This window comes from Thamnophis sirtalis, unplaced genomic scaffold (genome assembly GCF_051295495.1).
Source record: "Thamnophis sirtalis isolate CommonGarterSnake01/CBP01778 unplaced genomic scaffold, rThaSir2_p1.2 scaffold_4, whole genome shotgun sequence".
NCBI lineage: Eukaryota > Metazoa > Chordata > Lepidosauria > Squamata > Natricidae > Thamnophis > Thamnophis sirtalis.
The window spans coordinates 103,981,313-104,006,225 of NW_028261384.1; the positions used below are offsets into that span (position 1 = coordinate 103,981,313).

The following is a 24,913-nucleotide window of genomic DNA, read 5'->3' on the forward strand; positions in this document are numbered from 1 at the left end:
ATTAAAAAAGGCTTGTACTCTCTTGGCTGTGTCCTTAAATCCAGGCTTAAAACTGAATGTCAAATTCTTAGTGATAACCAGCAAAACATTTTCACAGCTAAGATGGAAAAAATGGTCAGTTACACTCATTCCTAAATGTTCAGGAATGACCCAGAGGCATTGAATTTCCTCAAGTCTATGGCAATTAATCCTAATCCTGCCACTACACAGCATGAAAGGAGACAGGCATACTTTTAGATCCACTGAAAGAAGCTTTTTCCCTCCACCACCTTGCATGGATTTGATCTTATTCTGAAATGAAAAATGTAGGCACTTTGAAATCTCACCAATAATTGGCAGTAGGTTGGAAGGGGGGGGGGGAACAACAGGGATCTAATACTTGTTTGCATGTTTTACTCAGAAAAACCTTGTTGGTTGAAGAGACCTTACTACACCCTACTGCTTTATGCTGAGTTGGTCTTAATCCATATAGTTATGTTGATTTTTATCATGCCCAGTATTAACTACTGTGATTGACTCCATGGATCTGTTCATGTGGTACTTAATCAGACCAGTTATATACCTATCAGCTACATTTACACAAGATGGTTGGTACCTTGGTTATTTTTAACCTGGGTTATGTGGGGAGAGTCGTATCCTTGGGGTTTAGCAAGTTGTTCAAACAACTGTAAATCTGTTTGGTTAACTTATGATCAGCTTATTGAGTGGAATAAAGAAATTGGTTGATAGCATAGCCCAATTAATAGTGTTTGGGCAAGCATATGAACTGAGTCTTCTGAATCCCTTTTAATGGGAATTGTAGAATTTCAAGCCCATTAGATGAAGATGCCAAGAGCTGAACTTCAAATTCTTGGCTAGCAACTTCTCTGTTTCTCCATCAAATTAACGAACTTCCATTAATTCTTCCAAGAAATTGCAACACAATACAGTTCCAGCATAGACGCCCACGCTTAATTGTAGAACATATTTGGCTCAAGGAAAAACACTCCTTCGTGACCCTCTTTAGAACATCCTGCTTTTCATTATGATGACAATGGAGGAATCAATGATATTTGTTGTTTTTTCCCCTTATTTCCTTTTTAAAAAAAGAAAGGAAAGCAATGCTGATGATTCAGGTGCCCTTGGTGACTCTATATTGTTGCCCACCCACTGTTTGCTTAATTTGGAAGAGACCTTGAGAATATCATTGGCAATTGCAATAGCTACATGTGTCTTATTTTGAGCCCCTCTGTGTAGGAGTCACCAATCATGTCATTTCCTCTCTGGCATGGAAGAGGTATGGCTTGTGACTCCATAATTAAAGCAGGGAGAGAGTAAACAGATGTCAACATTGCTAGGATGACTGGAGAGCATATTTCCAGCTTTAAGACGCTTTTGGAAAACACAAAAATCAGTTATGGAAAGTCAATGGCTATTTGGCATTTGCTTTCTTACTAATTTGTTGGTGGATTAACCCATAATCAATTATGTTCAATTTGGAGGAATGCTATGAGTTGTCATATGTTGTGAATATGCCATATGTGAATATGCCATATTCACAACTATTTACCCACAGATACTTTTTTCACTGCAACTTACTAGATGCTTTGTCCTTTCAGTTTTCATATAATTGAATAAAATTGAATGAGAAGCTGACCTAGTCTCACATCAGCATCCAACATTTTCTTTATTTTCTATATTGTTTCTGAATTCCAAAATCTATCTTAGAAAATAAACATTGAATGGCAATGGTGTTACCAATATTCTCTATGCAATAGAAAATATTACTAAATTTGGGTCACAGATAGAAGTTACTATACTTGGCCACAAACATTTGAACAACCATTACTTGGTATTAAAAAAAATTGGTTACTACTTTTTTGTAGTTATTCAGAATTACCTACAATATGTAGTAGTCTAGACTCTAGATCAGTGGTTCTCAACCTGTGGGTCGGGATCCCTTTGGGGTTGAACAACCCTTTCACAGGGGTCACCTGACCATCAAAAAAGACATATTTTCGATGGTCTTAGGAACCAAGACACCAATTCTATGGTTGGGGGTCACCACAACATGAGGAGCTGTAGTAAAGGGTCTCGGCATTGGGAAGGTTGAGAACCACTGCTCTAGATCAATGATAATGGCTGAGATGCAACCAGATCCATGGTGCAAAATCCTGCAAAACTACTAAATTACAATTGGGACATATTGAGAAAAGATAACTGTCTCCTGCCATCTGCTGCTTATCAATGTTTCTGCAGTCCAGATGCGGAAGCTCTATGCAGAAAGTTCTCCCGTTTGCTTCCATTTTGGTAAATGCATGACTTGTTCCTGGCTGCACTCCCTTTGGCAGTCATTTTGTGACAGCATTTATCACATATTCTTAAAATTACAAACCTATGCACTAAGCCCCCACTTTTCTATCTCTAACAAGAGTAATAGTAAAAAAATTTCTTTAGAAGCTACATCAAAACAAGAGTATTTCTCCATGAATCCCAACATTGCCTACCCTTACTAGTAATTTTCTCCAAGATTTCAAGTTGATTAAGTTTTGTGGATTCACTGATATTTCATTCTTTTAAGTTGGCGGTATGGAAATAAAGACGTGTGTGTGTGTGTGTCTGTGTGTGTGTGTGTCCGTCCGTCCGTGTGCGCACAAACACAATCCCGATGTTCGTTATGCATCCTATGAGTGAATTAGAGATTAAAAAAAGTAATGTCTACTAGCAGTAGCTTTTATAAGCAGAATCAGTGTGGGAAGATAGTATATAAATCACCAAAACCTAGCACAGCTGGAAACACTACTGTTTCTCAACCTTTAAGGGATATAGACATGAGCAGGCTGAGCTGGCTGGTGGATTCTGGGAGTTGAAGTCCATGTATCTCAAATTTGCCAAGGTTCAGAAACTTTGCACGAGAGCATCTCTGAAAGATGCCCATCTAATCTCTGGTTGAAGACCTCAAATAAATCAACAATCTTCCTTTAGAAATACAATGCCCTAATAATTATGTCATCTTCTTACTTAATTGATAATTTAACTAATCCAACTAATTATCAACTATGTGAAGAAATAGTTTTACTTATCAGAATCTATTCAAACATATGTCCCAAGGAATTTTAAAAAATATTTATTTTCAGGCAAGTTTATATGTAACTGCAGTCTTAAGCAAGCTGCCATTACCAATTTGCCCATCATCAATTATAGCTTATATTTTCTGAGTTCACATGACCCATTGAACCATAATCTAACCATAGTATCCCGATTTTTGTTCAGAGTACTAGCTAAAATGCAGTTGGCTATTTATGGTTGAATATGTTTTTGTGAATAATACTTATGTGTGGAAAAGGCAAAACAAACCAGAATCTGGCTAATTTCTTCCGGTCGTTTGTGAAGTACAGCAATTCCATTAACTTCCCGTAATTCATCTCCAACGTGGACAAGACCTAGGAAGGAAATAAGAAAGGTATGAGGTCAACCATCCATTCTAGATAGCAAAAGCTTCATATATGGCATGTAGAACTCTGATGGCTCTCAACAGAAAAGCAAGTCCCATCCCAAGTAAGAAAAAGTCACGAAAAGCCTATTTCCAAGCCTGGGACTCGAAGAAACAGAAATTAATCCCTACTCATCTGTGAAGCTCACTGAATGATCTTAAAACAGCCATTCTCTCATGTTTGCATGTTGTTCTAAGGAGAAAAAGGCTTGGTGGGAAAAGAGATGGGATGGTCTTGAGCAGAAGCCAGCAACCATATGTGTCCCCAGTTCTGACAGTTCCAGGAAGTCAAGGATTAAGCCACTAGAAATTGGCAGCAAAATGGAAATTTGTAGACAGAATCTCTCCCAACCTTATCCTGTTTTGGCAATAAACTACATGCATTGAGCCCACAGCAGAATTTCATGTGTATTTTTATTTGTATGTTTTTAAATCTGAACTAAAAAATTTAAAATACAGTTTGCCATCAAGAAACTCTGCATTCCCTAAAAACAACTTAAAATAACAATCCTGTCCTGCTTTAGAAGGAAGCTGGGATACAGATGACCATAATCTTATATGTTCCTAATCCTTGTTCCTAATTAAGGTAAAGGTTCCCCTCACACATATGTGCTAGTCGTTCCCGACTCTAGGAGGCAGTGCTCATCTCCATTTCAAAGCCGAAGAGCAGCGCTGTCTGAAGATGTCTCCATGGTCATTGGCCAGCATGACTAACCACCAAAGGTTCACGGACTGCTCTTACCTTCCCACCAAAAGCGGTTCCTATTTTTTCGACTTGCATTTTTACATGCTTTTGAACTCCTAGGTTGGCAGAAGCTGGTACAAGTAACAGGAGATCACTCCATTACATGGCACTAGGGATTCGAACCGCCAAGCTGCCGACCTTTCTGATTGACAAGCTCAGCATCTTAGCCACTGAGCCACCGCATCCCTAATTACTAATCCCTACTGAGTCAGCTACTCTATTGCACAATATGAAAAGAAAATATGTCTTGGTTTCCTATCCCTATAACCTGGCCTTCCAGGCTAAGGCTGATGGGAGGCAGAGTCAAAGAACATCGGAGGAACCATAGCTTCTATAACTTTGATGTAATTATAAAAGATGAATCATTTCTCACTACCTCATCTTCTTCTTTTATCTAATACAGATTTAGTTAAAATATTAATATGTCTTTTATAGTTCAGAGGAAGTTTGCATCCCCCTTCATCAAAAATTGAAAATGCTTTACTGTACTTACTCACCCCTTGGCTAAATTTTCAAACAATTTAATCAATAATACTCATCATCTCTTTCTGCTTTCACTACAGCCTTGTTTTATAAAGCATGGAAGGTAGTGTTCAGGTAAAATTTCAAGAAATATCATTTTGAATAATCTTTGGGAAATCCACACAAAATTCTGGATACTCCTGTGGCAATAATCCATAAGGAAGGAATCACAGCATCTTTCAGAATTAGGTTCTTTATAACCTACAACAGGGGTCAGCAATCTGCAGCTCTGGAGCCACATGTGGCTCTTTCATCCCTCTGCTGTGGCTCCCTGTCACCAGTCCACAATTGATAGGTCTTTTGGTTAGGACAGGTAGAGGAAAAAGGACGCCGTGCTAGGAGAAAACTATGTGGGGGAACCGGACTTCCGATCAGCAGAGAAAAAAGGATGCTGCACTAGGAGGAGACTCTATGGTGGGGAAACCGGACTTCTGGTCGCCTCCATAATTGAATGGGGGGGCTTCCAGTTATGACTTTTAAAATTGCCAACCCCTGACCTACAACTTCACTTTGAATTCTGCAGGCTGCCAAAACTACACCCTTTCCGTGCTTGGAGCCACGTATATCTGTTAGAAGTTAATTTGGCAGGCTTGTATTGGCAAATCAATCTGTATATAATTCAGGAACAGGAAAACATAAATAAAGGTGTTATTCTTCCAATTCAAAAGTGTCTGAAATTTCCAGCATTAGTGCTATGACCTGCCTGACTTTGCAGAAGAGAATCAAAACCTCATGTGTTTTTCAGGAAAAAATAAAAATCCTAAGCTGTCTCAAGAGAAAGCTTGTCCTCTCTGATATGAAATTTTTAAAAAAGGAATTTTGCAACTTAGGGAAACATACCACTGCGATCAGCTGCCCCTCCCCTCATGATGCGGGCAACAATCACAGCCCCTGTCTGCTCATCCCGCCTGATTGTTGCACCCTAAAGGAGAGACAAAAAATTCATCAGTGCACAGCACTAGCCTGGCACATCAGAATAGGCTTGATCAATTAAGCCTAAAAGAAAAACCTCCGTGTATACAGTATATAGTGGTTAAATACAAGTTGGAGGGGAACCTAGAGCAAGATATGAAAACAAAAGCCTCCTCTCACTTTTTGATCCCACTCAACAATTAATATTCATTATGACATTGCCTCTGGAAATTCTATGTAGCTGTCATGGTTAATAACTATGGCTAGTTCTATCCTCAGTGAATTTAACCTAGCCCCATTTTAATACAACCTAAACCAAGATTAATGGAAGTGAATTCTATTAATTATAAGATGCATGAAGAAATGTTTTCTTTGATCTGCCCTGCTACATCTGCTGCAATTCCAGCTGATCCCCAAATACCTCCTATTATTAATAACAGCATTGTTTATTAATAGGAATATTACATTGTTTCATGATAAAAGTCCTCACATATCTTTTTTTTAAGAATAATCATACTATAACAATATTCAATACACCATTGAAGTAGAATAAATAAAATATCATCAGCAGATTGAAGCATTATACTTTTAAGATGAACCAGTGGCAAGCTGCAATATGTAGTTCTAGAAACCCATAAAAAGAGGGCTGTAAATCATTCCCAAATCAAGACATTCCTGGAGATCCTGATATTTCCTGATGATTCTGCTAGAGACAGAATGAAATCCATTCAGTTCATATTTTTATGCTGCATATAGACTTACTTAATGAAAGTTGATGGTTTAAGTTACAACAGAAAACTAGTTTTACAACTAGTCCTGACATTTATGATCACGGCAGCTTCCTCACAGTCATGTGATTGAAATTTGGGCACTTCATAACTGGCAAATATGTATGATCATTATAGCATCCCTTATATGCCATTTGCATACTTAATAGCCTAATCCCGACAAGCAGAGTCAATGGAGAAGCTGGCAGTAAAATCATGGTCACATCACATCTCATTTAATGACCAGGTTGCTTAGCAACAGTTAACAGTCCCATCTATGGTTGCTAGGCAAAGGGCTATCTGTATGATCAATTCCTATGCTATCCCGTTCTTAAACATAAATGTAATTCATGCAATACTTACAGGGAACTTACTTTTATAGATTCTGAAACTGAGTTCACATCTCAACAATGATATATATAATTATGAGAACATCCCATACAATTTAAAATAAATCAAGAACATGGCTGGCAAAATATATATATGAAACACAAAAAGATGTATATTAATAGAAAAAATGTTCAAGAAAATGTGAATATATTCTTAAATTTAAAATATGGGGAACATGTAGAAATGAGTGGAAATTAATTTGACATAGAAGACTAAGAAACTGATAGATTTCCTCTTTATTCACATATGAATGTTGACGCAAAACTCAAGTTAAGTGCGCTAAGCTAAAAGCTCAGACAGACAACTAATCAGATAAGTCCCAAATATTTAAGGACTTTAAAGTCTAATACATCTTTACTTACATCTATATATTAACAGAAAACCAAAACAGCTGGTGCTGAATAAGGGACTAACACAAATTGGGTTCCCACAATGCCTTTCCATTGGCTATGTTGGCTTGGGTTAGCCATAGAGAGAATGAGAATCTATCAGCTTTGGATTCCAAAACACTAGAATGAAATCACTAATGAACCTGATTGGCAGCCAGTTTAGAGCACAAGAGTCAAAATACTTCTTCACAGAATAACCATGTTTACACAACATACTAAATCAGATGGTGTTTGGCTTACTATGTCATCCAAATATGAAAATATGGACATTTTATGGGTAGGAGAGAAGCTGTTAATCATGCTGGAAGTACTCAACACTGCCAAGAAGATTCATTCCTACAAAAAAACCCATCTTTGCTTCTCCATTCCTTTTCTGTTTTCATCATCTGGAATTATTTGTACATCTAAAAAACGCCCCATATTTCATGCATACTGTAGTTATTTTAATCTCAATGGAATCACCAATAGCTTTTTGTTCTTACCAGCATCAATGATACATACCAAAGGTTCTTTATTCTTTACTAGACGAACTATTTTTACTGATTCTTCATCAAAATCATCGTCAATATTATCCAACAATGGAGGAAGAACAGGATCAAAATTCTTCTGAGCAACAGTATCATGCACAACAAGCATCGCCTTGGGACAAAGGGAGACAGGAAACAGAGAACAATAAAATAAAAGAGCAAGTGAAAACAGAAAGAGATCAGAGTTTTCTTCAATGCCCTTGTGGCTGTGGAGATATAGAAACAACACTGCTTCTCCAAGTGTCTGTATTACAGAAACATTTGTGCTAGCTTCATTTCACCACCACAGTATAAACATCCAGGGTGCACAGGAAAATTTTATAATTCTCTACTGCTTGCAGATACTAACCTGTTACAAACACGTTACCAGGTTCTGCGCAGCAGCATTTAAAATCCATCAGATGTCCTGTGTCTTCAACTAGCTTTAATGTTTTCTTGTATTTATCTAATGTCTCTACCCCTGCATATAAATTTTTTAGACTTTTTTATATTTTCTAGTCTTTTTAAAACGTATTTTCTATGTTTCTTAATTTTGTGAAATTTTTGTTTTAATATTTTGGGTGTTTAAAAATTATTGCTTGTATCCCACCTTCATTGTGTTGGTCTATAACCATAATAAAGATTTGATTGGTTTGGTTATATCTCCAACTTTTCTGTTTGTCATCTGCATTCATGCAGCACAGTGAACAGGTTTTCACAATAAAACTGGGACTGTTCAATTAAACCCAATTTGGCAACATAATCCAATTTTTATAAATATGTAGCTTCAAAATATTTCAAGTAAATTTGTCAGCCCATCATCCAAGGCACCATTTTTAAGTTCTTATTTGCAAAACCTAACTGTTACATAACATATAATTAGGAAGGAAACTTCCACAGGCTTTGATAATTATCTTGCCCCAAACACAAAACTTGGGAGGTGGGGGGAAAATTTCCAGACAATGGTTTCCTTCACTGGGAACATTCCTAATGTTTTCCCAGAAATTCTTCCATCTTTGTTTCCATTTGTTAAAAATCAGATGATGGAATATTTATTTGATGCCTTTGGACTGACAGATATTTTTTACCTGATATCCACTTGATTCACTTGATTTTCCAAACATATTTAATTAAACGTTAAATTATATGTTTAAGCCCCATAGGTTTATTTCAAATCCAAATCTGAGAAATCCCACTGCTTACCATCAAGTAAATCTGCAGTCAAAATCAATGATTTAAACAAGTATCTTTAATGCTTCTTAGAAATAATGTAATCCAGACCTCAATATCTTCATGATATTGGTGCCAGACTGTTATTCCACTAAAACACAAATACTATGCTTTTTGTTTAATGATTTGATGGTTTGTACATGGTTTTTGGATTCAGGAATTTGTTTAATAAAAATTTTTTGTTTCTTTTTCCAAGCCATTCTCTCGCCTTATCATCTTGTCCAATAAAATTTGTCCGACATCTGTCATTTATTAGCAGACAACATTACTGACATTGTTGACACTGTGCCTATTAATTTCTGACTCAGTTTTTCAAAAGTAGTTTGAAAACTTAATACCTTCAGTATTTTACATTTTACAGGCTTGCATTTTTCCTCTAAACTAACCTTCTTCTAGTGTCCAATTTTTGTTTTACTGTTTTACCTTGCCAAAAATGCTTTTCAAAAACCAAAACAGATCTATTCCCCACAAGAAACTGATTATTCTTTATACTTAATTCCAACATCTTATTGCAGTTTCAGTATTCCAAAATGACTTAAGATTGTTATTCCATTTATAACTTTCTAAGATCAAAATCTTATTTGGCTGTTTATTTCAGGGTTTTTTTAAAAAAAAATTCTTAGTCTTACGATTAATATTCCTTTTGTTCAGAATTGAAGATAAGCTGATCCGATTTTTCAATTTTTCCAAATTTGTTGTTCGAAAAGTCTCTAAAAGCTTTACAATGATTAATAGACAATTTCTGAAAATGACTAGAAAATGATGTTTGCAAACCTAATATCCTTTAAAAAGTTATTCCCCAGTTGCAACCAATATTGTTGATCCCATCCTCTCCTGATGCTCAAACACACACAAAATTGAAAACTCCTCCTTTGGTCTTCTTGAGAGAAGCAACTGTCCAGATCACACTTGGAAATGAGCCATCCTCTTCTTTTCCAGAGATGATCCACGGAACAGGTCTTCTCACCAGTTCCTTGGTTTCTGACACAGTTGTTGGCTTTGCTTTCACAGAACCATCTTCAGTTTGACATACTTCCTCCCAGGAAATGCAAATGTCAACTGGTATCAACTTACAATTTGCACTAAATCAAGTATTGCATTATTCAAACTTGTACTAATTGCAACCTGCCTGTACAGTGTTAATGCTGCATTGTGCTTATGTCAAAATCTGTTTTCACTGGAGAATCTTAACTCACTCTGCTTTGTAGCACCTCGTATCTGATCCTAGCAATTTGTTAGCATGATTAGGAAACCCCATGGGCTTGAGAGTCAGCTAGTTCGTAGGCCCTTGTGGGCTGTGGTTTTCAGTTATTGTCAATTGGGTTTTTAACCTCAGCTCTCCTTACAGTTTTTCTTATGCTGCTTTGATGGCACTTTGTTATATGTTGTTAGCTTTCTGGTATTGAGTGAGGTGAGCAGCCATACACATAAAATCAAATCAATAATTAACTCAAATATCATATTGTTGATATGTCGTCAATAGCATCTTAGTTAACAACTAATTTACCACCCTTGCCAAAAATGGCAATCACCGACTGGCTACAAAGCTATCTAACTCACACATAAATATACATGTCAGTGCTTGTAGTTTCCATTCTGAAAAATAGTGGTGTTTTTCAAATCTGATACCTTTAAATATGTGGACTTCAACTCTCAGAATTTCCCAGCCGGAAAATAATTTTCAGAGTTGAAATCCACCCAGTGTAAAATTATGAAGTTGAAAAAAACTAATCTAAAGTCATTTAGCAAAATAAGCTAGAATAATCTTCACTGCGCTTTAGATTTAGAAGTGTTAAGAGATGGCAAGACTTGTCTTTTGAATTCACCTGCCCTGATTAAAAAATTAAGCCATACTTTGAGCACAGTATTCAATCCCAATATTAATTCACTGCCTGCAACAGTTGTTTGGATGACACAATCACTTAATTATAAACTGATAAGTTTGATCGCTTAGATACCACAACCAACTAATTGGGGCACAATGGCTTGCAGATGAGTTTCAAATTAAGATATCTAATCATAGTTGGTCATTTAAGTTGGCTGCTGGGTGAGCTCATATTCAAAAATAGCAAAACATTATAGTTTATTTAACTAAAAAAAGGATAGCTCTGCTTTATATCAAACCCAACAACAATCGGCTCTTGCTGAAGACACAAGAATAAATACTACAAGTATCCTAGGGTTATTCAAGGTGTCACACAAACATGCACAAACCAATCAATTTTGGAAATATCCTTATTTACCATAACTGTATAAATACCCACATGTGAATAAGTGTTTTCATCTGGCTGGCTGCTATGAGAATAGAATGCTAGATCAGATGGATAATAAAAAGCATATTCTTATTTTTGCTTTCAGGAAGGAACACTAAAACCTAAACTCTTTCTAATCGAGTCTTTCTAATCTCCCACAATCTTTAGCAAAATAAGGCAATACAGATATCTGTGATCATGATTAAAAATCATTTCTCTACAAGATACCTGAAGGGATAACTTTCTGATTTGCATGATGCATATGTTTGTGCAAAAAAAAACCCATAGACTGTCTTTGAATTTAAATACTCTTCTTCATTCCTATTAAATTGTTTTTTCCTCGTGTTCTTCTTGCATGTTTTATAAGATCCGAGATAAATCTAAAAAGAACACAATCCTTCTGCTTGCAAAGCAGTATTAAATATTTCATACAATGGATCCAAGCTGGCAGTCAGCCACATAGCTACAATGGAGCCCATTTTTCCACATTTCAAGAAAATACAGCAATCTCAGAACAAATAAATATACAGTGATGCCCGGAAGAAAGAGATAGGCTAGGCAGCAACCATGCAGGTGTACACCATTAAAAAAAGTACAAGAGTGAATGCTAAAATTGAATAAGCTAGTGAACTTCTGTCAACAAATATAAAAATTCCTATATCAATAGTATTTTAGGTTATATTAATAAGAGTCTCACAAACCGAACAAGCTGCAGCATCACAAAATTTTGCATGCACTTCTGTTTAGTCAAGGCTTCAAAGTTGTTCCAAAAATATTACAATCTAAAAGTTGACAATACTGGTGGAAAAAGAAGACAAAGGGAGAAAAGGAAAGCTGAATACAAGGTTGTATACTTCAAGGAAAAATAGATTTTCAGAATTATAGACAGAGAAATCCTTTCCCCACCTATTTCCTAATTATTTTAAATTTGAGATATTGGGGACTTTATGTGTGAATGTCTACGTGCCAAGCAAGCCTGGAAATCCTACTAATCCTTGTTGCCAAAGAGCATTTTTTTAAAAAAAAGGTAATAACCTGTTTTTAAAAGGCCATGGTGTTTATTTTTATCCATTCCACCTTCTGTTCAGCAGAATGTATAGTAGTTTGCTGGCCATTTCTGAATAGAAAAACCCACTTCCACTGGATATAATAGAAAGAAATAATTGGAGAGAGGGGAGGGTTCACACATTTGTTCTCTGTTTGTCCAAAGTAGCCCTCAAACAGTTCCAAACATTTCTGTTCTCTTCTTTCTTCCCTGGGATTTCAGCAGCTAGGTTGGCACATCACACTAACCTTAAATCCAGGGTAACAAAAATATAATTGCTGTATTTACTTAAGATACAATGCGTAAGCAAATAAGCATGTTAATGTGATGGCTTAGTTTACACAACACACGAAGATAATAGGAGGTTTTCTGCAAGATGCTAACCAAAAACCACCCAACCCCATTTTTAATGTACTGTGGAAATCCAGTTACTGTGTACTTGCTGGCAAACTCAAAACACATTCTGCACTCTGTCTCAATAGAGGACAGTTTTCTAGCATTCAGTGCCAACCTTTGCTTTCTGTCCTGTTGGGGCCACAGGGACATAGTTTGTGATCTGATGATATCATAGAAAAAGATAGGGCCAAATGCTCCACATGTTTTGGGGAATACTGACGAGTCATTAATTAATATTTAATAGTATCGTGGTCACATGAAGTATTAGTTCCATCTTATACTGCTTCAGTAAGACCACACCTGGAATACTGCATTCATGTTTGGTCACTATGATACCCCAAAAAATGTTGAAACTTTAGAAAGGATTCAGAGAAGAGCAACAAGGAAGATTGGGGATGGAGGCGCTGGAAGTTAAAACATACAATGAACAGTTGCAGGAAATGAGTATGTCTAACCTAACAAAGAGAAGGACTAGGAGTGACATGATAGCAGTCTTCCAATATCGGAGGGGATGTCACAGAGAAGAGAGTCAACTTCTTCTCCAAAGTACCTGAAGGTACGACAAGAGGTAATAAATGGAAACTTAACTACAAGTGATCCAATCTAGAATTAAGGAAAATATGCTGTCAGTGGAATAGCTTGCCTTCAGAAGTTGTGGGTGCTCCATCTCTGGAGATTTTCAAGAAGAGACTGGATAGTCATTTGTCTAGAATGGCATAGGGTCTCCAGCTTGGGAAGGGGTTTGGACTTTTCCTCAAAGGGAAATTTCTGCAGCTTGCCAATGTGTGGCTGAAGCAGGAACAAAGTGATCCAGGCAAGAGAGCACTGTTTTCATAGGAAGCTGGAAGAAAACTTTCCATGCCAGACATTCAATGTTGCATAGAGAATTCTGTGGACAATCGGCAACTTACTAGTCTCTGCAGTCCTCGCCTTATGACCACCCATTTAATGATTATTCAAAGTCACAACAGTGCTGGAAAAAGTGACTTACAATAAGCCCTCATACTTAACAACTGTCGGAGTGTCACCATCGTCACATGATCAAAATTCAGGCACTTGTTAACAGGGATTTGTTTATCATGGTCCCAGGATCACATGAGACTTCCCAGACAGCTTCACACAAGGAAAATCAATGGGAAAAATCATGGTGATTTAATTAAAAAGGAAAAAAAAAAGATGATAAAATTGGCACAACTCCCTTAATGACAAAAGTCCCATCCCAATTGTGATCATAAGTTGAGGACTACTGTAATTGGCCTGGAGCAGGACTGTCCCTTCGCCCAGCTGCAAGTTCTCCTCTTCTTTGGTCATTTCTGTTCTGGCTGCCAGAAAGAACTGAACCTCGTCATACCCGCCTGTTCTTTTCCTTTCCTTAGTTTTGCCCGGAGGAATACTGATCTCATGAAAGATCAACAGTGCATACATAAGGAATTGATATTCCCATCAGTATACAAATCAAAGGGCTCTGTAGGAGTCCCATGGGAGATCAAAGACAGAGAGGAAGAAAAGCCTAGGAGGAGAAGGGAGGCTGTCTGCCACGGTTGGCTAAGTCTGCACAGAACGTAGTCAGCACACCTGAATACGTTCATCCGTGTTACATCCCCTGTGTTTTCAAAGGGTTCCATTCCCGTGAGTATCACTTGCTGACAGTAGACATTTTGGAAAGAAAACGTTTGGGAAAGAGAGGACTGCGATCTTTGAAAGGCAGAGGCACTGCACCAAATAAACTAACTGCTGGAAGCCAGTCTGTTCGGTGCAGACTAGCTGCTGCATAATAAGGAATGATGGAGAAGGGAAGGAGAAGGTAAATATTCTCAGCACCTTGTCCCAGCCAAAAGCGTTGGAGAGCCTTTGCTCACAGAACTGAGAAACATGCAAGGAAAAGGGGCAGTGGGAGGACTCCCAATGCTTGCAACGAGAGATGACCCGTTGTTTTCGGTGTTTTTATACAGCTCAGAACTTTGGATCTCCGTGTCTGCTCCAAAGCACTGCTTTTCTCCAGCCCATAGATTCATTCACCGCATAGAAAATAACATCTTTTGCAGTAACTCTTCCGGCCTCACAGCACAGGTACAGTAAACAGACTGCCATTTTCAGGCAATGGTTTGCGGAAGTGATATGGTGTCCTTCTGTCTCAGGGATGTGGGGGAAGCACCTTCATGAGGGTTAAACTAGAACCAGGCTTAGGTATCTAAGCAAAGTTCTCATAATCCTCATTCAGGATGAAGATCTTCTCCTACAAAATCTAAGTACCTTCCCCTCTCTATTCAGTATGCATGTTCCAAGGTTTTAAACCCACAATTATTTTTAGCAGATTGGTTATCAGGGCTTCTCAAATTTTTCTATTGTCATGACCTGAAATAGTTCTCTGTTCCCTGACTGGTTGATTTAAATATCTCCTTTCTCTAAAAAGCACTAAAAGCCAAAAAAAAAAAAAAAAGAGTCAAAGGAGGTGGTCCTTCCCCCCGCGCCACCCCCACCCACCCCCAGGATGCCGTGGCCTGCCTGTGGCTCATGAACCCCAGGATACCCATTTTTGCAGTTTATGGGTCTTATGTAAACATATACTTTTTATATTTCAGATAAATACAGCTGCATAATTACATACGTCTGCCACCCACTCCCATCCCCAGCCAAGTGGAGAAGAGCTCTTCATTGGGTGTATTAAATGTAATCCCTCTTAATTTTCAATTCTTTTGTGCACAGGCTTTCTTTTAAACTAGTAGATTCTGAATTTATAATAGACCTCTGCAATTCGAGTGCCTTTGTCTTCTGTTTCTTAGTCAGTAAAAGTTATTAAAACACACTCATTAAAACCCTGTTTATTATCTGAATATTCAAATCTAATGGGAAGGAAAGGAAAATGTTCCCTTCTGGAATCGGAGAATGAAGTTCTGATATGATAACAAGAGGGAACAACTATTCCTGTTACAGAGAGAGAGAATCTGAACCTGAGAAGCGAAGAGTTTAAATACACATCAACAAGGTTGCAGGGGGAGGTAAGTAAAATTGCAGGTTAGCAAAGGATGAAAAAAAACCCCAAAGCTTAGCAGCTTTCAGTTCCTATCATCGGAGCACGTGCAAAGTGCATTTTATGCTTTAAAAAAAAGCTTTCGTGCCCATCATCTCTCCTTTCCCTATTCATCTTCTGAAGTAGAGTAAGTTATTAAAAGCTTTATTTTACTTTTCTACCATGCAAGATATTAAAGACCCAGAATAAAAACCTTAGGGGATAACTATATTGCAGAATTCAGGATAGAATTACCCATTAACCTTAAGAGCACTAAAAAGCATTTTTTGAGGGGGAGGGAAATCTCAGGCAGAATGGCTTTAATATGAGTAGCAAGATATTGCCTGAGCATGGAGTCATACATTCCTATGTCTTTCTCACTACTAGAAAATCAGCCGGAATGCAGATAAATGGATCTGTAGGGCAGACCTCCAACATTTAGGAATGTCAAAAAGACAAGATAGCAGATGCAGTGTTGCAATTCAGTCCTGCTTATTTTGTAAGCATGTGCCATAAAAAGGGAAGCATTCGCAGCCACCATTTAAGCCCCACACATGGATCTTGGTATCTGGGAACCCTGAGAAAGCTGCCAGTGCATAACTCCCTGCTCATGGTGTGGAGCTTCCCATAGCTGGGTGGCTGGAGAAAAGCCGACCTCCTCTCTGGAATATTCTCCTGAATATTTGCCTGGCATAAATGCTGTCATCTTTCTGGTGTCAGGCACTGCCGATTGTATTTTTCCCCAACACAAACCTCCTATGGCCTACAGGCCCAGAGTCACAAGTTGCTCTTTACCCCTCTCTTCTTATGGCTAGCCCTTCTGTAGCAGCCAAAGCGAAGCAGCCATTTCAGGCAACCACAGCTAGAACCTTAGCAACTTTAACATGTATGACTTCAACATCCAAATTTCCTAGCCAGCATGTGTCTTGGTTTCCTTGGGGAGGGATGGGCAATCTGAACCTACTGGCACATCCCTCATCCATCCCAGCGCAGCATTTCCATGTTCCAAAAGTGAGTATAGCTGAACATTTCAGTCCCATCTTTATTCTGGAGGGTTAGGAAAATGTTTGGGGAATGCAACGGATGCCTTACAGCTTACAGAAGCATAAAGCATCCTTAAAAACCATGAACCCCTTAAACTTAAGCCAAATGTTCCTGGGGGAGGGGTTGTTAACATACAAAATGGATTAATTCTAGAAGCTCTTTGCCTGGGATTTGACTGTAAATCCAAGAGGTCCTGATACTTCGTTTTTTAGATCCACCTAGACTAGGCTGGGCAGAAATCTCAGAGACAGCGGGGCAGCAAATTAAGAATGAAACCATACAAATCAGTTGATTTGCTACTGCCACAAAAAAGTGCAAATGAGGTAGTCCTCAACTTATGAGGACTGAGCCCAAATTTCTGTTACTAAGCAAGACAATCAGTGGTGGGATTTTTTAAAAAAAATACTACCAGTTCTGTGGGCGTGGCTTTGTGGGCATGGCTTGGTGGGCATGGCTTGGTGAGAGTGACAGGGGAAGGATACCGTAAAATCTCCATTCCCTCCCGATCAGCCAGGACTCAGGAGGCAGAGAATAGATGGGGGCGGGGGCAGTCAGAGGTGGTATTTACCAGTTCTCCGAACTAGTCAAAATTTCCACTACCGGTTCTCCAGAACTGGTCAAAACCTGCTGAATACCACCTCTGAAGACAATGGTTAAGTAGGTTTTGCCCCAGTTTATGACCTTGCCACAGTTGTTAAACGAATCACTGCAGTTGTTCATGGCAGTTAAGTGCATCTGGCCACCCCATTGATTTTGCTTGTCAGAGGATCCCAATCACACAACCCGCTAGATCAGTTTTTCTCAACCTTGGCAACTTGAAGATGTCCGGACATCAACTCTCAGAATTCCCCAGCCAGCATAAATATATGCTGGTTGCCAAGGGTCAGAATTTTGATCATGTGATCATAGGGATGCTGCAATGGTCATAAGTGTGAAAAATAGTCACGAGTCACTTTTTCAGGGCTATTGCAACCTTGAACAGTCACCAAATGAATGGTCATAAGTCGAGGACTACCTGTAATCTGATATTTAAAACTCAGCCTCTTTCTCACACACTCTACTACAAATTAATGGATTCCTGGCATGATGATCTATGGACTCTCTCGCTCCCCGAATTGAAAAAAGAAGTAGCTTTCTCTGACGTAGCTCCTGCAGATCCCATATAGGGGTCGAAGGGATGCCTGAAGTAAACAAGATCAAGCACCTCCTCTTAGATCCTTCCCTTTCATTGAAAAATTGATACAAGTAAAGATGGAGGCTATTGGAGGGTAGGGTAACGGCACCCTTTCACTCTAGAAATAATTTCCCCACTACAAAATGGGAACATATAATGGGCATAAGGAATCATCTGGAGGAACAAGAGGAAGAACTGCAACCAACAACAGCAAGATAAAAGAAATCGGAGTCTTGGCCAGAAGTGTAATTTGAGTAAGCATCTTAGACATGAAGCTCACTATTTCTCATGAAGAAAAAGGGAAGCAGGGAGGAAGGAAAGGGGAAGCCCATTCAGACTGTTATTGAAACTTTGTAATAAAAGTAATATTAGCTTGCATGTCTTTGGTTTCCACATTTGGTCAATTTCAGTGGTCTCCAATTTTTCTGGCTCTGTTGACCACAGGCAGTGATGGTGGTGGTGGAGAGATGTAATCATTTTGCACACTCACCCACTGCTTGCATGGCCATAGTGTAGTATCGGGCATTGGACCAGGGATGGGGACCTCTGATCTATTTGACAGAAGGATGGATGAGTGGACGGATGGATGGACGGACGGACGGATGGATGCATGGATGAATACACCGAGAGATTTATCGATCTACGTTGCAAAAATCTGGATAGGCAATAGTTGTCAGCAAAGAATTAAATGTTTCAGTGTCTCTTTGCTGCCTTCTTGTGGTCACTTTTGCAGCCCCAGAGCTGACATTCCTAACAAAATAGACCATGAGCATAATTATCATTCTCAACCAGTCCTTTGATGTCCATACTATGCGCCAAATATTAATTCCAAACGATTTCTTTATGGCTAAATACTGTAAGCATTTTATTCTTTATCCATTCTCACTGACTAGCAATCCCATCCTCACAGCAGGCAGAGGATAAAAAAAAATCTTCTGAAAATCCTGTGACATTGTGCAGCAGGAATCAGTTTTAGCCTGTTACATGTTAAGTGGTGGCAAATGTCTAAAACCGATAAAAATAAGATGACTAAAGCCACAGTTCTCACTCGCAATACCCAAAGGACCTGAATGCTTGCACCAGCAGCCCTTCCTTCAGCTACAGATAAGAAAGCCTTTTACCCTGAGATGAGGAGTTGAGAGTAGCTGAAGCAGTTCCTTTTCATCATTATTCATTGGTGCAGTCTGCAATTCTTCCATTACCTTAATAAAAAGAAAAAGAAAAAAGACAGAAATTCACACACAAACAAAACAGACCAGACAACAAACGCTTTTCTGATCATACATCCAGTGATTTGTTTGCTAATTTTAGGATCACACTCTAGAAAAGAACATACATCCAGAGAAGAAGCCCTAAAATGTATCAGCATTACAGAAAAACAGAGCTGGAAAGGCCATGGGAGATCTTCTAGTCCAACCCTTGTATCATCCTACAAACATACATAAAATTAAAAAGGACCAGAGAAACATAATGGAGCTGACTTGTACCAAATATTGGAAGCAGGCCTACTGCAGTAAAGCAATTACTTACAGCAATCTCCATTTATAAATGTTTCACTAATATTCTAAGAATACCAAAGCCCAGAAACCAAGAATGACATACTGGGGTTCTTCTAAGCCAGGGGTGTCAAACTCAATTTCATTGAGGGCCGCATCAGGGTTGTGTTTGACCTGGTGGAGCCGGGGGGGGGGCATAGCCAGGATGGGTGTGGCCAGCTCAACATCAGTTTTCAACCACAACGGCCTCCTGCAGCTCTCTCTGCCAATGAAAACAGAGCTCGGTGGGCTGCACACAGCCCTTCCGAGCGCCGTTTTCGCTGGCAGAGGCACCACGGGCCAGTCCTTCACTGTTTCCAGGGTGACTCTGGAGGCCAAATCTAAGTACCTTGAGTTTGACACCTTTGTTCTAAGCAGTTTCCTTTATTGTCCCTCATCTACAGACAGAAACCTTACCAAACTAAAGAAGGCTACTTACTCCATTAAACAAATATTCTGAGAACGCCAAAGGAAAAGCTATTTTAACTCTCTCCCACACAAACTTCTCTGTCTTTTGCTACTCTGGCATGCCCTCCCTCCTCCCTGGGAATCCAGACTACGTTCCACCATTAAACTGGTGGGTGATACTGTAGCCCAGCGCTTTACTTCGTGGGTGGGCGATGGCAGCCCAATGCTCCTCTATCTAGAAAAAGGCATAAGTGAACTGAAGGTGGTTGAGTTCATCCTTGAGATCCATAAAGGACAACTGAGAGCAGATTTACTAGTTTGTCTTTTGATTCACATTTGTTTTGACTAGTCACTTCCCCTCGGCAACCTTAAACACTCAAAGAGCCAGAAAGGCCCTAACCGAAAGCCCCCCCAATTCTGGAGCTAACCGGAAGTCCGGTTCCCCCACCATAGAGTCTATTCCTAGCGCATCCTTTTTGATCTGCTGACTAAGAAGTCCAGTCTCCCACCACCACCATAGAGTCTCCTCCTAGCACCTACCACCATAGAGTCTCCTCCTTTTTCCTCTACCTGCCCTAACTGAAAGCCTTATCAATTGTGGAGCCAACTGTGACAGGGAACCATAGCAGAGGGATGAAAGAGCCATATGTAGCTCCAGGACCGTGGGTTGCTGACCCCTGCCCTAGGAAAACCTTTTTTGCAGGGAGACAAAGTCTTTGTACTTCCATGCATTTTGTGAGAGCATTACCACAATATGGTCTCAGAATTTCAAGATAGTCATCCAGTCACAAAAAGGAAAAGAAAATGGCAATGTCTGGATTTACTTCCTGACTGGTAACATCATGTTCAGCCTTGCAGAAGAAAGCAGCATGCTGATATTTTCTGAACATGCAGAATATTTTCTAATGCTGAGTTAAGATACCTCACAAAGAAAGAGCGAAGAAGAATATAATGGACGTACTGTAAATTCTGAGAATTCCTCCACAGCCAATGCTATTTCACTAACAATTCAGAATAGGCCATTTTGTGGAAGCAATTCAAAACTGGCAAACACCAGAGTGAGCGAGCCCAAAACTATCAACTGTGCATCAGTTCCTCTAAGTTGTGCCATCTAGTAATTTCCTCCAGCCCTAATATTAAGGCAGTGATCCAGAGTGATCTCCCACATTATGCCATTTGAGGTGAAAAGGATCACCACCACATCTTTCATCCTGCAACCTCACAGCTGTCCTCTAAACAATGTTTTTCAGCCTTGGCAAGTTTAACACTGCAAAATTGGAGTTCAGAGAAAAAAATGGCAAATTAAAGATAACTCTTCATTCTGTTTCCGTCCCTTTGCCCTTTCCCAGATGAACTTACATCTTCAGCGAGAGCAGAGGCACTATGCAGTACTGGGACCGGACTGTGTTGTTCATAATGGCATAATTTTTCATGAATCTGAAACAGAGAACAGACAATATACACATGCACACATGTACAAAACATCCAGTGGTTGCAGCTATCTAGGAAACAGACTCTTTCAAGACAATGATTTACTTCAATCAAATGAAATATCCAACATGTGAGACTGTGGAAAAGAAAAGCTTGCTCCAATTTCTCATTTTAATCTCAGACAATCAGTTTTGGGAATCTATATGTTGGCTAGAACATAACAGGTTTTTTAAAAAAAATCTATGTGGCTACAGCAGCATCTGTTGCCTGATGGCTCTTGCAATTTTTATTTTCATAGCACAGGATGCTTGAGGGCTGAGATGGCAGGACTGAAAACGAAAACTCTGGGAGGTGGGAAAACAGCAGATGCCAGGCTGGCCAGATGTTATGGGAGTGGGAGGAGGGATCCCCTCTCTAACACTCAGTGCCTCTTTGAAAACAAGAAAAAAAAACCATATTCTGTCCCCAAAGGCAAAGATTTTATGGTGTGAATAATCCTCCAGAGCCTCAGAGTTTCTCCCTGAGTTATGAGTTTCCATGTATTTATTTATTTGTGATTTTTAAAAGTAATACAGAAAAATTACTAACATATAAGAATTGCATATTAATGGTTCTGAGTTCTTTATTAATTCAGTTTAGGTCAATAAATCATATGGGATAATAATTGTAATACTGTGTGTATAATAATATATAACTGTAATTAAGATATAATGTATAATTATAATGTAATATTTAATAATAATTGGTTAATTAATTGTATTTAATTTTAGTTAGGCTTAAATAAATGTTGCATCCACTTAAAATTCACTCAAATGAAATTCTCATGCAAGGCTCTGACCACTTTCTGAACTGCAACGACCTGAAAACATCTGTACAAAAGTTCGGGTGCCTCAACTCCTCATTAAAAGGATTGTGAAATCCCCCAAATTCCCAGATTTTTTACCAGACTATAATCTCATATATGCTAATCAGGGAGATAAACATTTGGTCACGCATTTGGCCAATCCCATATTAGTTCTATTCTTTGAATATTGATTAGATTCCTTGAACTTCACATACTACACTGTTAGATTTCTCACGAGTCCTTCAGTCTTTTCCCTGGGCATTCCTTGGGCATGCCATGAATTTAATATTTTGTTTTATGAAGGAACAAATACATAATTTGGCTTCTGTGGATTATACGAAGAATTATAGGAACTATGGACTGTTGGTATAGCATACAATAATCCCCAGAAGGTTGCACACAATTTCTTAGCCAAACTCATCATTGTTGAGACAGAACAAGTTGCCTTCTGGGTATTCTCTGATTGCCCACAACCTGCACTATGGCAATCTACAGCATACTTCCCAGTTCCAAATTGGACTAACAGTTTGAAAAAATTGACATCTCCTGTAACAATTCATCACCCATAACCCATAACGTATAAAGAATTATACGTTTCTTAAAGAACAACTATGCACTGTTGGTACAGTATAAAAATCAACAATAGGGATTGATGCTTCAGAAACAGAATTCATGTACTTGTATTTCTTTTGAAATGTGTTTTGGAGGAAATGTGTTTCTTCCAAAAGTGTTTCTGTCAATTGTTATTAACTGAAAATATAGTCTCCCAAGTTCTGCAGAGATTAACAAACAAAATCTATATATTATAGTGTTTTTCTTTCCTTTCAAAGTGTGAGCAAAGACCTTGAATGCAAGCTTTATTATGAAGCTTATTTCAAAGAGATTCAATGTGTTTGTCTGTTTAAAAAAAAGAAGACACTTTCACAAGTAGATGCATTTACAGCAAGATACAATTGGTTTAAAAACAGGAATTTGAGCACAATTATTTGTGGACTAAAATGCTACCCCTCTAAATCTAAATTGTTGTTTTTGCTTTGCATATTTAACTCCAACTCACCAGGATGCTAAACTGCAAATTTATGTTGACAGAATAGTACAAACTCTTCCATTTGATGAAACAGCTATAATGTAATAGCCTTGTAAACAACTTCCGTGAACTTTTGATTTTACAGACCTTGTTTACCAAACTTGGCCAAAACAGACAAAATCTAGCCATACTGCATCCTGGTGCACATGCATAAAATCCTGGTAGATATTTTATATACATTTTATATAAATTTTACATTCAGATATTCCTTGGCTTACAACCTGTGGCTTAGCCACCATTCGAAATTATGACAGATCCTGAAAAAGTTCCAATGGTCACCCCTTCCCTACAGCCACATGGCCAGACTTTCAAAACTCAGCAACTAGCCCACATTTACAGGGTCCTCTTTATCACCATCTAATTCACTTAACCACCACTGCAAAAAAAAAGGGGGGGGTGTCATGTGATGGCCCAATTAACAAATATGATTACTTTCAACCATAATCGTAAGTTCTAGTTAAGGATTATATATAAACATGTCAGTTTACATATGTGTAAAATGTATAAACATAAAACACACATGCAAAAAGGCCCACCTGGATTTAACAGACACTCTCATTTAATTGGCATCCCCTCCTCCCATTAACCATTAAACCTTCCATTTAATTAGCATCTTTAAATCAAGAATTATTTCACTGGCAAACTTTTATTCTTTCCATCTGATATGCTAACAAAACATCTATGCGATTAGAACCAGAGGAATGATAAGAAAAAAAGCAATTGACTAGCTTCTCTTAACGTTTCATTCCTCTCAATTGCATTTTCCTTTTCATTCGTGAATAATACATTTGTTTTCAGGAGTCCAAGTTTCACTATTTTCAATTAAACCCCAGCTTTCTATGCCCACAACTTAAAGTGTTTTCCATCCAATTGACAAGTTATTTTCAGCAATTCTATCATGCGTGTGGGGCAAAAACACCAGCAAGTATCGAGGTTGTCAAATTTCAATCAGATTGGATTAAGTATTCTTATTTTACAAGAAAAGTTAAATAGCCGTAGCCTTTTATTTAAGCAGAACTCCAAATTGGTTTCTTCCCCATCATTTGCGGGGGGGGGGGTGTGTGTTAATAACTTGTCCATGCTGTTGTAAATCATTTCAATTTCTCGACTCTTCAGAAAATGTTACTTCCCATTCATGGTCATAAGAAACCAAAGAATTATCCCATGTTTTGTTTTCCAAATATTTCCAAATCCAATGCATATAATCACTTGTGCATTCAAGCAGTAAATTGTATGTTGTGAAGTGGAAAGGTTTGCATTATTCATCTTTCACTGATTACATCCTAAGAACATCAGAAGAGCTTTAGACCAACTAAAGCTGTTTCTCCAGGGTTCATCAGAAACTTCTACAGGGATGGGATAGGGGTAAAAAACAAACAAACCCACAAATAGATAGTGACAACAGGATAATTGAGGCCTGGACACTCATGGACACTCATGTGATGCTCAATTGAGGGCTTGAGAATCCTGCGAGGGCTTTAATTATGCTGCTATCTTGATTCCTATTACCACTACCCCATATTTTGCTTATTACAGTCAATAGGCCACAAAGAAAAGACAACACCATATTCTAAAAGTCTGATAGATTCTGGCACTTAGTTTCCACCACTTTCTTATTACACCATTGGACCCTAAGTTATGTAAAATCTTTACTATTAATAAGCAAGCAAAAGGCTACGGCTTGGGTGAAAACTCAAAGTAGGCGAAGCCAAGTACCTTTGAGGAGCTGTGGAATGTATGTTGTGGGAGTTCAC

The 24,913-nt window shown here is 38.5% G+C and overlaps 1 protein-coding gene across 2 annotated transcripts in view; it reads right to left on the reverse strand.

Annotated features, from left to right (window-relative positions):
- Positions 1-24,913, reverse strand: part of MPP3 (MAGUK p55 scaffold protein 3) — an 85,936-nt gene that overhangs the window by 46,538 nt on the left and 14,485 nt on the right. For both annotated transcript variants that reach the window (XM_014052992.2, XM_087713635.1), the window contains exons 4-8: positions 21,157-21,234; positions 18,976-19,056; positions 7,699-7,836; positions 5,580-5,661; positions 3,337-3,422 (exon numbers count right to left, since the gene is read on the reverse strand). In XM_014052992.2, coding sequence (XP_013908467.2) covers positions 3,337-3,422; positions 5,580-5,661; positions 7,699-7,836; positions 18,976-19,056; positions 21,157-21,234 — 465 coding nt within the window. The remainder of the gene's footprint in view (positions 1-3,336; positions 3,423-5,579; positions 5,662-7,698; positions 7,837-18,975; positions 19,057-21,156; positions 21,235-24,913) is intronic.